Genomic DNA, 14,200 nt, shown 5'->3' on the forward strand with positions numbered 1-14,200 from the left:
CATCCAGCTTGCAGATCAAAAGCAAAGCATTATTTTAGTGCCACAGTGAAGCTAATTGTTACCAACCAGGTGCTCTTTTCATGGGTTTGGACTATTCTTTTCTTAAATGGCAACCTCAAGCCGGAAACGCACCTCCTCTCTCACATATTTGGTTCAAGGAACATAAAAATGACTTTATGTTTCTCCAGTGTCCTGCACAGTGCCAATACATCAACTCAGCAGATCGCCTTAAGGTGAGGACAACAGGATGTTCACAACATTATCCATATGGCAGAAATTTCCAACAGGAAGAGCCAAAAACTTGGGATGCAAGATAAATGTCAGGTCCATAAATTATCAGGCTATAATGGGAAATGTATATAATTTATATGAAGCCAAATTGCCTTCATGGACATAACAAATGCAGCATTTACACACTCCAATACAGTCGTTGGAGATACAGTAGTGTTCAATATAATAGCAGTCCAATGTGACTAACCAGATTAATCAAGGTTTTTAGTATATTTTTTATTGCTACATGGCAAACAAGGTACCAGTAGGTGCAGTAGATTCTCAGAAAACCAACAAGACCCAGCATTCGTGATATGCACGCTCTTAAAGCTGTGCAATTGGGCAATTAGTTGAAAGGGGTGTGTTTAAAAAAAAAGCAGTGTATGCCGTTGACTTTACAAACACAAAACTTTTTTGTACAAACTTTTTTGTTTCTAGGATTTAGCAATCCTGTGAATCACTAAACTAATATTTAGTTGTATGACCACAGTTTTTTTTTAATAACTGCTTCACATCTGTGTGGCATGGAGTCAACCAACTTGTGGCACATTTCAGCTGTTATTCCACTCCAAGATTCTCTAACAACATTCCACAATTAATTTACATTTCTTGGTTTTGCTTCAGAAACAGCATTTTTGATGTCACCCCACAAGTTCTCAATTGGATTAAGGTCCACTCCATAACATCAATGTTGTTGGTTTGGAACCAAGATTTTGCTAGTTTACTAGTGTGTTTGGGGTCATTGTCTTGTTAAACACCCATTTCAAGGGCATGTCCTCTTCAGCATAAGGCAACATGACCTCTTCAAGTATTTTGACATATGCAAACTGATCCATGATCCCTGTTATGAGATAAATAGGCCCAACACCATAGTAGAGAAACATGCCCATATCATGATGCTTCACTGTCTTCACTGTGCACTGTGGCTTGAATTCAGAGTTTGAGGGTCGTCTCACAATCTGTCTGTGGCCCTTGGACCCAAAAAGAACAATTTTACTCTCATCAGTCCACAAAATGTTCCTCCATTTCTCTTTAGGCCAGTTGATGTGTTCTTTGGCTAATTGATACCTCTTCTGCACATGCCTTTTTTTTTAACAGAGGGACTTTGCAGGGGATTCTTGTGAATAGATTAGCTTCACACAGACGTCTTCTAACTGTCACAGCACTAACAGGTAACTCCAGAGTGTCTTTGATCATCCTGGAGCTGATCATTGGCTGAGCCTTTGCCATTCTGCTTATTCTTCCATCCATTTTGATGGTTGTCTTCCGTTTTCTGCCACGTGTCTCTGGTTTTGCTCTCCATTATAAAGCATTGGAGATCATTTTAGCTGAACAGCCTATAATTGTTTGCACCTCTTTATAAGTTTTCCCCTCTCCAATCAACTTTTTAATCAAAGTACGCTGTTCTTCTGAACAATGTCTTCAACGACCCATTTTCCTCAGGCTTTCAAAGAGAAATGCATGTTCAACAAGTGCTGGCTTCATCCTTAAATAGAGGCCACCTGATTCACACCTGTTTTTTCACAAAATTGATGACCTCACTGATTGAATGCCACACTGCTATATTTTTTAACACACCCGTTTCAATTAATAGCCCAATTGCACAGCCTTAAGAGCGTGCATATCACGAATGCTGGGTCTTGTTGGTTTTCGGAGAATCTACTGCACCTACTGGTACCTTGTGTGCCATGTAGCAATAAAAAATATACTTAAAATCTGGATGAATCTGGTTAGTCACATTGTACTGCTATTATTGAACACTATACTACTGTATGCACCTTTAAAGTTGGTTTGAGATCAATAAACACAGAGAAAAATAAAAAACACACTAAAGACAGAGAGAGCCCAAAGGTTAAAGCAGCAAATCTAACAAAATCACAGAATTTATGGTACTTGATGACCAGCCTTTTTCTGTGATGGATGACCAAATATTTCTCTTGCTAATGGAACATTTAGAAGCCGGGTATACTTATCTAAGCTGTGCTACTTTGGGGAAGTATCCCTACCTGCCCTGTGTAATGTCGCATTCAAACACATTCATACTTAGTACCATACCAACATAAATGACATTATATTTACTACTGACATATGGATTTCTGACATTAGTCCAATGGGTATGCTTTATTTGACAGCTCAGCAGCTGGATTAAGACTCAACATAAAAATACTGTTTGTTTATGTTGCGTGAACAATAGTGATTCAGTTAGATAGGATTAGTTCAGGGCTGTGGAATATTAAATCCTCCTTTTTTACTCAGTCTTTCTTAGCCTCACATGTGCATGAATTACAGGTTATACATTTCTTTTTAAAATACAAAAATGTGATATGATCAACGTGCTATTGGCAACAAGAAGTGGGTCACTGTTGGTTTTGGAAAAAGATGGGGAAAATCCCTATAATAAACCAGGCAACATGTTGTGGAGGATTTCTCAGATAAAGATATCAAGTAGTTGAGTTTTGTTGCTCTCCAAACTGAGGTTGTCATGGTTAAGTGCTGTACTGTACCCTTCTGTGCACTTTACAGCAATTTCCATTTAAATGACATCTCGATGTCGATGCAAACAGGGCAAGCAAGGAGTCCAAAGCAAAAATAAAAAGGCTATGTTCCTACACAAATTTCCTCTTGCTCAGCCTGAAGGACTGTTATTCTGAAAATAGTGATGCTGTACTTTTCCAGTTATTGATTTTAAGGTGTCATGGTAATAATGTGAAAGTAAAAAGAAGTTGCACTGTCATGATGATTCTTCCCCCTAAACACTCTCAGCTCTCTGGGTGAACTATCGGGCAGAGAGCTTGTTCTTCTCATCTGTGCTGAAGTCTTCCACTGAATATTTCAACTGTGTTTTTGTTAGGCCCTGACAGAGATATCAAAAGCTATCAGCTACATCTCTTTGTTTTGCCAAGCTCCACTTCTCTTCTCTGTCACTGCATATTTCTCACATATTCCCCGTGTCCCTCTTTTGTTGCTGCTCTCTCTCTCTCTTTCACCCCCTCGTCTATCTGGAGTCAAAGTGTGCCCTCTTGTTAGCCCCAGCATGAATCGTGAAGAGCCCTGATCTTGGCCGGGGGAGAGAGATGTTACAAAGAGCATTTGCACAGAGATGAGGCAACATCACACAGGGGCACACATGCATGTACACACAAGCTGACACACACAGTGAGAACCCCCAATGGGCATGTGTTACTCCATACTCCATCCGTGCTTTCATATTACTTCATCTTCCCTATAATAAATCAGTATTTCTCTGTCTAATTTAATGCCATCGGGCATGCTTAGTACTGAATGTCCTGGGGCATTAGAGCATAACTACTGCATCATGAAAATGTGGCACAATACTGCCGTCTGAATATGTAAACGTATGCCCTTGTGGCTCCATGTCACATATATTGTCACCTTTATATCAAAAGCTATTTTTTATGGATTTTTTATTATTTCACAGCATATTGCACAGTTAAAACCTTGGAGTCAGGAGTCAAGACAGAAGTATGGCAACCTGGCCACTTTCTTATAGAAAATTACTGTAAATACCGGTAAAACAGCCCAGTCACCAGCAAAAAATGGAGGCATTGTATGTGCACATGAAAGCAAAGGCAGAAGTAAGGATATGGAATATACAAAACTATAAGAATATTGAAGCAAAATTTGTGAGTGTAAAAACTTTAATGGGCTTTTTCAAATGTTTTATCAAATGTTGTTGCTTGAAACAAGCTTTTCTGATGCAAATCTTCAAAATGCATAGAGAAATGTATTAATGGAAACACGACTAATGTTAGTTAACCATTTAAAGGTATGTGTGTAATTTAACTTCCATGCATAGCTATGTCACTTTCTACGTTTCATTTTATTATTTTACATCACATTTTAAGTCACCTACATAACAACCTTGAGTTATTTTACGCCAAGTTATCTTTTATCACGCCTAACCATGTAATTTTGTTACGTAAACCTAACCAAACTGTGACCATTACAGCATTAACCATGTGTATAATTGGTTAAATATTATGTATGTTTAGGTATAAGAACGTGTTGATTTCATGCTACTGGTAGGGGCAGTAAATAAGAAAATGCTCCTATGTATCATAGTAGAGGGTAGAAAAAAACAACCTTTGTGGTGAGTTGAAAGACTCAAAGGTGAGTTTTCATACAGATAATATTCATACAGCATGGGCAAAGGCTGTCTTATAGCTTTTTATTATTTATCCTAGCATCGTTCACATACTGTAGGTGCAATCTTTATACAATATTCATAAAGAAAATATTTAGCAGTCAATGTGAGGTAGTGTATGTGGTTTCTCTCCTTGAGGCGATAAGGTTTAGTAAAAGCATCACACCTCGGGATGAAACACTTGATTAGTGGCCCAGTGATGAGGCGGTATTGTAAATCCATCTGTTGTTTTTGTTGTATCTGACTTCTAGTTGGGCCACACACAGTCACCTGGCTCACAGCAGGAGAGCCTTCCCTCCCCCACAGCAACCTGTCTCACTGTCTCCTTTTGTTTTGTAGTTTTGCAATGACACACACACACACACACACACACACACACACACACACACACACACACACACACACACACACCAAATATAAATCTGTGAATATACAATACATTCACTGATTCACTGATATCCCCATACATACATATCATTAAGACACTTTCACAGAGGTGAGGTAGAGGGTCACAGAGACAGAAATAGGAAGAGAGGGAAGGGAAAATATGTGTTCTATGACCCCAGTCCAAATGAGGTCCTTGAGGAGTTTATCTGTCTCTGGCTGACCTGAGTTATTTACCCTTACATAAGGCAGCAGGCAGGGGGTTGGAGGACAGAGGGAGAGTGCAGGCAGAAGAAAGCCTTGGAAAGAAGGCTATAGGAGCCTGAGCATGCACAGAAGTACTGATGGCCTCAGCGGAAAACCTCACTCTAAGGTACACATAGCAGAGATATAGACATAGACACAAAGACTTGCATAACTATGAAGGTGGCAGAAACACAAATGCAAAGAAGTGTACACATGCAAGAACATTCAACTCACAGGATCCGACAGTTTAAACTCTGCAACAGACTCCCTCTCTGTCTGAGTCTGTAAATACTGTCTGTTCAACCATGGATCTAATTAGAGCAACTCTCTGGCTTTCTGACCACACTATTACTTTTTTCCTCCAGTTCCCAGAGGAGTGGGAGGAGAGGAGAGAAAAAGAAGCGATAACCCACCTGCTGAGGTACATCACACAGGGATGGAAAATGCATTTTCTAAACCATCTGTGACCAGGATTTGAGACAAAGACACTGATTGTATCGGCTTCTTTTTCCACTAGAAAATAGATTTTGCGTTTCGATGGATGGACGTCTGTGTGAGAGGAATGGTGGCTTCTGTGTGCATGTGTTTGTGAGTGTATTTTTTTCATGCCTTTGTGTGTAGTATAATTTAAGACAGTCTGTCATCTCGGCCATCCAGTTTTACATCATCCCCAGGCACATTTGAGGGGGTGTTTGAAATCATCTGACAGACTTATATTCAGATTCATCCCCCTCACTCTTACTTTATCACTGAAGTAACTGGGGCACACCCTTAAAACAAAACAACTGCCATAACGATGTGTGTAAAATTATATACCAGTCACCATTGTCCCTTTAATTACAATCATTATGCGCCTTGTGGATCTGTCCAAGTATTTATTCCTTTGTCCTGCTGCACAGCTCAGTGCATAATTTCTCAGCATGATGAACAGAGAGGGAGCTTATTTGTAGCCGCGATACTGATAAAAAAGGTTTTTTATCGTTATTTTAATAATAAAAATTGATGTATGGCTGGTTGAAAGTGTTCTTTGACATGTGCACTTGAAACAAGATCAACATATTTCTGTGTTCAGATGCATCAATATTTTTAATGACTAAGCAGAAATCCTAAAGTTCCAAGTCATACAAACCCTGACTATGACCTTATTCTGATTAGGATCATTGTGAAAAAGTTTGTTACTGTTTTAGTTACTGTTACTGTCAAGTTTTCCGTTCTAGCACACCACGTAAACAATGATAATGACAACGGTTGGAAGATTCACCACTCATTATTCATAATAACTTCTGAGACAATGGATCTTTGATTTCAGACAAGTATCCATTTAACTAGCTGGAATAACAACTCGTGGCAGATTTGATCAACTATAGCTGTAGCTAGTTAGCTTAACTTTAGCTACTTAAGCTAAGTTGGCTGAAAACACCATCTCTGATTGACTTCATAATGTTTCCTGCTGACTCATATTTAAACAGAAACCCTGAAAAAGTGCAATACTTGATGGCTAAATGCATGATATCCTGAGGTACAGGCAAAATAAATCTGCATTATCATCAGTGGTGTTAACACTTTTCAAAAACTACATTTTCAGGGTTTTAGTGCCAGTTCTGCTAGTTGCTACATTCCCTTTTATAGGTTAAGATCACATCTGCATTTTGTTTTTTTACAAGTTCAAGAAGGCATAGAACACTCCTGTCACCTCTCCGTAATCTGCGCTATCTCTATATCAGAGGAGACACTGAGGCCAGTGTGGAGAACTTAAACACCGGCTGATATTAATGGCTCTTCTCTGCTGGGCATTCGTAGTGTGTAGGCTCTGAATGGTGAGCTGGTTGGCCTCGTGCTCACATTGGTTTTCAGCAGGAAGCTGTTGGTCTTGGCTGGATCTTTGGATGTCAGACTATGTTTCTGTATGCTGATGTGGAGGCCAAATTTGGCTTCATGATTAATAATGTGCAAGTTAAAAGAGCTGGTGTTGAACCTTGTACGATTTCATGTGAAAAATAAAATTATTTTTTTGAGAGCTCTATCTGTCTTCAGACTCTTATGTAACTGCACCCTTGCCTACATGTGCGATTGATGATACATATTATCTAGTAAACTTGCCAACAAAAATGTGGTTTGTAAATTGTGGTACTAGAAATCCCACTAAATGTGCTCTTAAGCCTCACTGAGCACATGGAGCCAAAACCTCTAACAACTACAGCTGAAATAATTACAGCACTCATTGTATATGACAAGGTCCTAGTTTATTCAGTTTGCGCTGTCATTTATTTAAAAAAAAAGAATGAAACATCCTGTCCTTCAGATAACAGAGGCTGGAGATTCTCCATTCCTGCAGTGTGTGATCTCTGAGCCACCTCTATACCACCACAGCCACCACCAATTAGCAGACTCCAAGATAGTGTGAAGGCCTGTCTTACTCTCCTACGTCTTCCTATTATTCCTTTTTCATTATCTGTAATGTGCTTTTTGGTTTGGCTCAGTCTTTTTAATTCCTCCTCTTAACCAATATTCTCTTTCTATTATTCTCAGTCTCTTCACCCACTCTCCTTCATCCTCAACCTGCTATCTTTGCCTTCCCTATTCTACCCCTCCTCTGCTGCACTGCTCTCGTCCTCTGCTGTCTTCTCCTCGCTCCGTCGTCCTCTTTCCCCGTTCATTGTGCATCTAATCATGTGCCCTCTTTTACTTCTCTCTCTTCTTTCTACCCAGCCACCCCCCCCCTCTCCCTCTTTCTCTCTCTCTCTCCTCCTCCTCCTCTTTCAGTCTTTTATCACTCTTTTTCCCTCATGTGGCACTCTTTGTAACATGCTGAATCCCAAAAGCATCTTTGCTACGAGACTGTTCCTCCTAATCTAACTGAACAAGGATTAAGATTGCTGGGAAACCCTGGCAGTGGTACAGTTGAGTAAACAATATGAGTGTTAAGAGAGGAGACAACACGCTCAGGGCTTTGCCAGCAACACCTGTTAAGCCAGGTGGACACTGCTTGCAACACACAGTGGAAGGGAACAAGGTGGGAACAAGTTAGAGAGAGAGGGATCTGGGGAAAAAGCAAGGTCAGAGAATTCAAGGGAGAGGTAATGTGTCATCTATTCTAAATCTGTATAGTTCTTAACCCTGCAACCCTGAACGATAGATGGGTAAAAGAAAATGTATGGGTGGCTAGATGGACTAATGTTAACATCATCACAAATGTAATCCATGTGACTGCGTGGCAAAGCATTGTGGTTATGGCTTGTTTACTTGTGTGTGCAAATGAGTGTGCATTTTGTGTCCATGTGCATGAAATAAGACTTGACATTTATGCTTCTGCACACATGCATCACTTATGCAACAGTGGGAGCATGCTATACAAAGATTTTTACATGAAACTGAAATATTGACACTTAAGTCCATGGATTGAATTACAATTTCATGTCACTCGTAACAAAAAAGAAAGAAACATTGGAGTTAAAATGTGATTATTATGTCTTATAGACATCAAGCTGTGCTCTGTCCTTGACTTTATTCTTTGACAGCACAGATTCTTTCATCTTTTAAACAAAATCCATCTTTAAAGACAATTAATGCCATAAATCTCAGTTTTAACCTCCTTCAGTGGCTTCAAAGGGAGCGTGACCTCCTTGAAAATGAACAGACAAATTAGCAAACGTCTGGCTGTGTACACAGCAGTTGTGTTTACATGCTCTGTGAGTGATGTTTGAATATGCTAATTAGCAAGCTAACTGCACTGCATGAAGAAATGTATGCATGCACTGATAAAAGCACACAAGTATGCATACACACATACAGTCTATCAATCACAGGAGACACTGGATAAAAAGCCAACACACGATTCAAACACTGGCACTTGGCAGCAACTGTGTCCCTTACAGGAAGTGTTTAAACTTTTCAACACAGGCAAATATTTAGTTGAGCATAAAAAAAAATTGAGCACCCTCTGTGCTGCCACCTGCTAAATGTCACATCTTAGAAACTGCTACCTTTTCTTTTGCTCCATTACTTGCCAATTTTGTATTAGAATGAAAACACTGAATACTAATTACCATTTTCAAATGTCAGCCAAAAACAATTCTCTCATTAGCCTGCCAATATACATGTATATCAGACCATCTTCACCCAAATTTTTTTTACCTGTGCAAGCAGCTTATTAGGACTCGTATACATTTGTTGATAGGCGGCGATCTCTAGTGGCCATAGTAATTATAAGGGGAGCAAAAGAGGAAGTTGTATCAAGAGCGACAAATTCCACAAATGAAGAAGCTGGGAATTGGGAGAGTATAATTACACATCTTAAGTTTGAACATTAAATGTGTTGTCTTTGCAATGTTGACTGAATATATGTCAAAAAAGATTAGAAAACCAACTGATTTGATTTACATTTTAGACATTTAGACATTTAGACATTTTAGACTTTTTAGAACCGTAGTTGCAACACAGGAGAATGCTGTCTGTGTCTCATCTGACATCAAAAGTCAATGTTTTTCAAAAATCAACGATTTTAATGTAACCACATCACATATTACACCATGTCCATAGCTACGTCACATCCTTATTTTAGCCCAAGCCCTGATCTTTTGCTAAACTTAACTAAGTACTTTTAGTACCTAAACTTAAGCAAGTAGTTCAGTTTCAAAACATTAACCACATGTTTAAAAGTGTAACTGTTTAAAATGTTAAATGGAACATAATTGTCGGAGTCACTGGCAAACAACATATTCTGCTGTTTGAGTTTGAGGACATGCTGCGTATATACTTTGATGATAGTGTTGTAATCAGCACATTTAAAACCCATTAAATACTGGGTTATGAATACAGCTGAATATTCATACAGATTATTATGCAATGAGTTGGACACAAGACAAATTAGAGAATAAGCAAATTGAGATTTTCCAAGATTTTCCTCTCAGCAATATATATATATTTAATTTATTCCTGAAAACTTTCCTTCTTCGCGAAAAAAGGGTCTTTCTTCTGACAGCATTAAAAGTTGAGTGTGCCCGTGGCTTTAGCCATCAGAGACAGTGCAGGAGTCAGCTACTGTACCATATTTCAATAGTCCAGAACCCACTCATTAAAGCAGCACAAAAGACTAATCACATCTGCAGCGCTTTGATTTACATGCAATTAAAGTTTCATGTGAACCCAGATAAACCAGACAGGAGGAGAGCAGAGAGAAGAGAGGGGGGGAGAGAAAGAGGAGGACGAGAGAAGAGAAGGGGAAGAGAGAAAGAGGGGGAGGAGGGAGGAGAGAGGAGGAGGAGTGCTGTGGGATACAGAGGAGAGGAGATTAAGGAACAGATGAGACACCGGCAGAGAAGAGAGCAGATGTGTACAGCAAAAGGAGAGAAAGGTGGGGACAGAGAGGAGGAGGCAAAGGGGGGAGTAGACAAGGAGAGGAGAGGAGAGGAGAGGTGAAGCAAGCCATCATTTGGCAGAAGTGATGACACAGCACATCCATCTCAGTGGCAGGTGCCTGCTGTTGCTCCTTTACAGAGGACACAAACTAAAAGGGCTCTGCAGCAGCACTAGGCTGTGATAATACCACACTGAGGCAAGCTGCTGGAGCACAGATTAAAACACACGACTGATTGTCTTATCTAAAAATACTACCGCCTTACAAATAAAGGGCTTTAAACACAAGTCCATAAATAGCCCATAACTAAGCACTATTTTTATATCAATCAGTGTAGCATTATGTAATTACAATGACTTATTTGTTGCAGTTTTTAATCAACAAAATGAGCACCGCAAGCCATTTATTTGATGTTTTAATGAGTTCATATCATAAATTATTCTTGCTAATCTGGGATTGTTTGGACATGTTTCTTTGATATTGACACCAAAGTACTAATCACAACTTATGAAACGAAAATATGACAAACAGTGCTCTTCTGCTTATCATTCCTTTCTTCCGCTGTTCAGTCTTCAACTCCTCTAATCTCAATTTTTCTTCTAAAAACTGCTGTTTATCTGGGACAATTGACTTGTTTGCTCAGACGCTGCATTTGGTTATGTAACATTACGGTGAGTAAATCAGTAATCGTAGCCTGGGGCCACTTGATATTTCCATTTGAAGGCACCGCTCTATAAGAAGGTAATGTGATGGATGTGTCTTGACAGGGAACAAACTGGTCAAGAGCAAAGCGAAGTAGTAAGAACTAGAGCTTAACATGTGAGAGTGAAGCAGGAGTTACACAACAATAAGCGAGCATATTACTCAGCCAAACAATTGAACACACAATGATGTAATTATTTTCAAAAATCCCACAGTCATAGCTATGCACAATAGGTATCTACTGTGGGTGGGTGCGTCAGTGTGTGATCATTAACTCATCACCCCAGACACACAAAAGGTTTCCAGGCGCGTTATATGCAAGGTTGGGCAGTAAATAACATCCTGGAAATAACAGGGGGGAGAAGGGGAATGAAAGTGAGAAGAGAGGGGGGGATGATGCAATAATAATGAAAGCAATAAAAGGAGACCCATTTCCCCAGATGTGATCTGTGCCTCAGTCAAGGCAGTCAATGTGTATTTGTGTGTGTGTGTGTGTGTGTGTGTGTCTGTGTGTGTGTGTGTGTGTGCGCGTGTGTGTGTGTGGATGTGGATGTATATGAATGTGTGTGAGAGAGATTTTCTGTGTGTATGTTCCCACTGAGCTCTCAGATGAGTCAAAATGAGTCACATCATTTTATCAATCACCCACTTACAGTACAGCAATCCGTGTGTGTGTGTGTGTGTGTGTGTGTGTGTGTGTGTGTGTGTGTGTGTGTTGCTTGAGGCCAGAATGAAGTCAAACATTAAAACTGCAGGATCCCACACACTTTCGCCCACTGAATAACTGATAAATTCCACTCTAAAAAACATTATAGCCATATTCCTTTATCTTAATCCTGCAAAGTTACTGCTACAAACACACAGCAAACATAAAGTAGATGCACACAATTACAATACCTGCCAGTACAGTATCTCACTCTTACTCAGTTAATAATTTAGATAAACAGAAACACAACCAAGACCATATTATGTTTGGGGTTAAACCGAACCCAGATTGTGCTGTCTTTTCAGGATAGAAATGAAATGTTAATCAGTTTGACAGTACTGAATAACAGAAAAGATACAGCTGGCCTGGTTGTCAATCGATACACAGCTCCTTTACAATAGATCGACAGCTGGAGGCGCTCCAGGGAATATGTAAACACACTTTACGCATGCTCCCACACACTCCCACATTACACACCTCCTCGAGCTTTCTTTCCAACATGTAAACATGTAGAACACACAAGCATGCATTAACCCCCTCCCTTTTCCTTTCACTACTGTAGATATTATCTTCCCTTATACATACTGTGTTACACAATCCAACTCTTGGCATCTTCACTCCTACTCATTATCTTTCTGCTGTCACACACACTTTCATTCCTACTGCCAATATGGAGTGCATTCTTTATTTCACTTGTAATGACTATATTAAGAATAGTAAAATGCATTTGAAGCTACATTTTTTGAACTACATGTTCTCCTTCTGTCTTGGCCAGGTCTCCTTTCACAATAAAGACCCCTCTATTTGAATGCACAACACTGGTTTTAAACAACCCCTTTGCCATGCAGATATCTGACACACTAAACCCAAGCAGATCACCACTCCCAATTAGAAAAGAAGAAAAAAAAAGTCACTCACAAGAGTTCCTTTGGCTCCCGTCTGTTGCACCCGGCGAGGTGGACATCCCAGCAGGATGCTTTTTGCCCTCACGAGATAACCAAATGGGAGGGAGGGGGAGGCAGACAGCACGACGATAGTACACCGAAAACTCCACCGATCACAACAACACCTGCCCACCACGCATCGTCACGCTGTCTCTCACTCTACACACATGCTCCCCCATACAAAAGATGCTCCAGAAAAGACTCACACACACATTCTCATGCAGATCAGCCCACACGCTTACACACACCCCAAAACGGCGAGCGTTCTCAAGGACCTGGCATCCACGAAACACACACACGTGCACGTATGTATGGATGGACGCTGCACCAGTGTCTAGCTCTGGTGTGGAGACTGCTGAGGCTGACAGTGGAGAGAGAGAGAGAGAGAGAGGAGTGAAGACGAGTGGAGCATACCACTGGCTGCTGCTGAGCGAGGGAGGAGGGGGACCGGAGGAGAGGATGAAGAGAGGGGGTGGGAGAGAGGGTGTGTGTGAGGGAGGAAGGGAAATAAGGAGTTGGTGCATGTGGCTGCGCATGTTACTATAACCCATGAACACACTCGGCTCTGACCTTTGAACACACACCCATGCCTCTTATCAGGTTTGCATACTTTAATCAGCTTCTTTGTTTATGTGACTCAGTGGCTGGAGGAGCAGGCTATTTTCATAAATAGGGATGAGTACCTAATAAAGTGGAAACAGAGTAAAGATGTCAAAGCAACAAATAGAATCACTTTCGAAGATCAGGTTCCTTTTTTCCTGCTTTTATCATGCTCACACACAAAAAACAGCCTTATACAGAAATCATGCGGTCAAAAGTGAAACACACCCACTCTGTCTGCCTCCACTGCCTGAGGGGGGGACATAATAATCCTCCTCATTAGCATGATGCTGTGAAGAGCATCAAAGTACCACCTAGCTTTGTCTCCTTCTCCTATGTCCTTCACTAACTCCTCCCCTCTCTTTCCTCCTTAGAGATGCCCCCTTTTTTCACATGCATGTTAAGTTTGATTGATGGGAGCCCCTAAAGACACATTATTGCTCCATACATTCTGTCAATGTTATAATCAGCACAGTGGGGAAATATCAAGTTAAAATACATAGGACTTAAGAGTCAAAAAAGGGCAGTGAGTCACTATGAAGAGAAATTAAACCCTCAAGCTTAAGCACACACACACACACACACACACACAACAAATCCACATATGTCAACCCGAGCCTTCATCTTTATGACACATCATAGCCCTCAATGCCTGAGGGGCTGTTTCAGAAGAGAAAAAAACAATACAAACACCAGCAGCCACAATCAATAGCATTTGGATACAGCTGCACAAGTCGCACTGCGGGAACTCATCGGAAATATCATAAGCTCCTTAATTAGCTGCGGATAATTATAACTGCACCACAGAATGAGCCGGGAGGGGTGAA

At 40.4% G+C, this 14,200-nt stretch overlaps 1 protein-coding gene across 2 annotated transcripts in view; it reads right to left on the reverse strand.

The window, feature by feature from the left end:
* dtnbp1b (dystrobrevin binding protein 1b) overlaps positions 1-13,148 on the reverse strand; it is a 40,050-nt gene extending 26,902 nt beyond the window's left edge. For both annotated transcript variants that reach the window (XM_059349109.1, XM_059349108.1), the window contains exon 1: positions 12,748-13,148. In XM_059349109.1, the coding sequence (XP_059205092.1) occupies positions 12,748-12,793 (46 nt within the window). In that variant the 5' untranslated portion in view covers positions 12,794-13,148. The remainder of the gene's footprint in view (positions 1-12,747) is intronic.
* Between the last annotated feature and the right edge of the window lie 1,052 nt (positions 13,149-14,200).

Source organism: Centropristis striata, chromosome 14 (assembly GCF_030273125.1).
Source record: "Centropristis striata isolate RG_2023a ecotype Rhode Island chromosome 14, C.striata_1.0, whole genome shotgun sequence".
NCBI lineage: Eukaryota > Metazoa > Chordata > Actinopteri > Perciformes > Serranidae > Centropristis > Centropristis striata.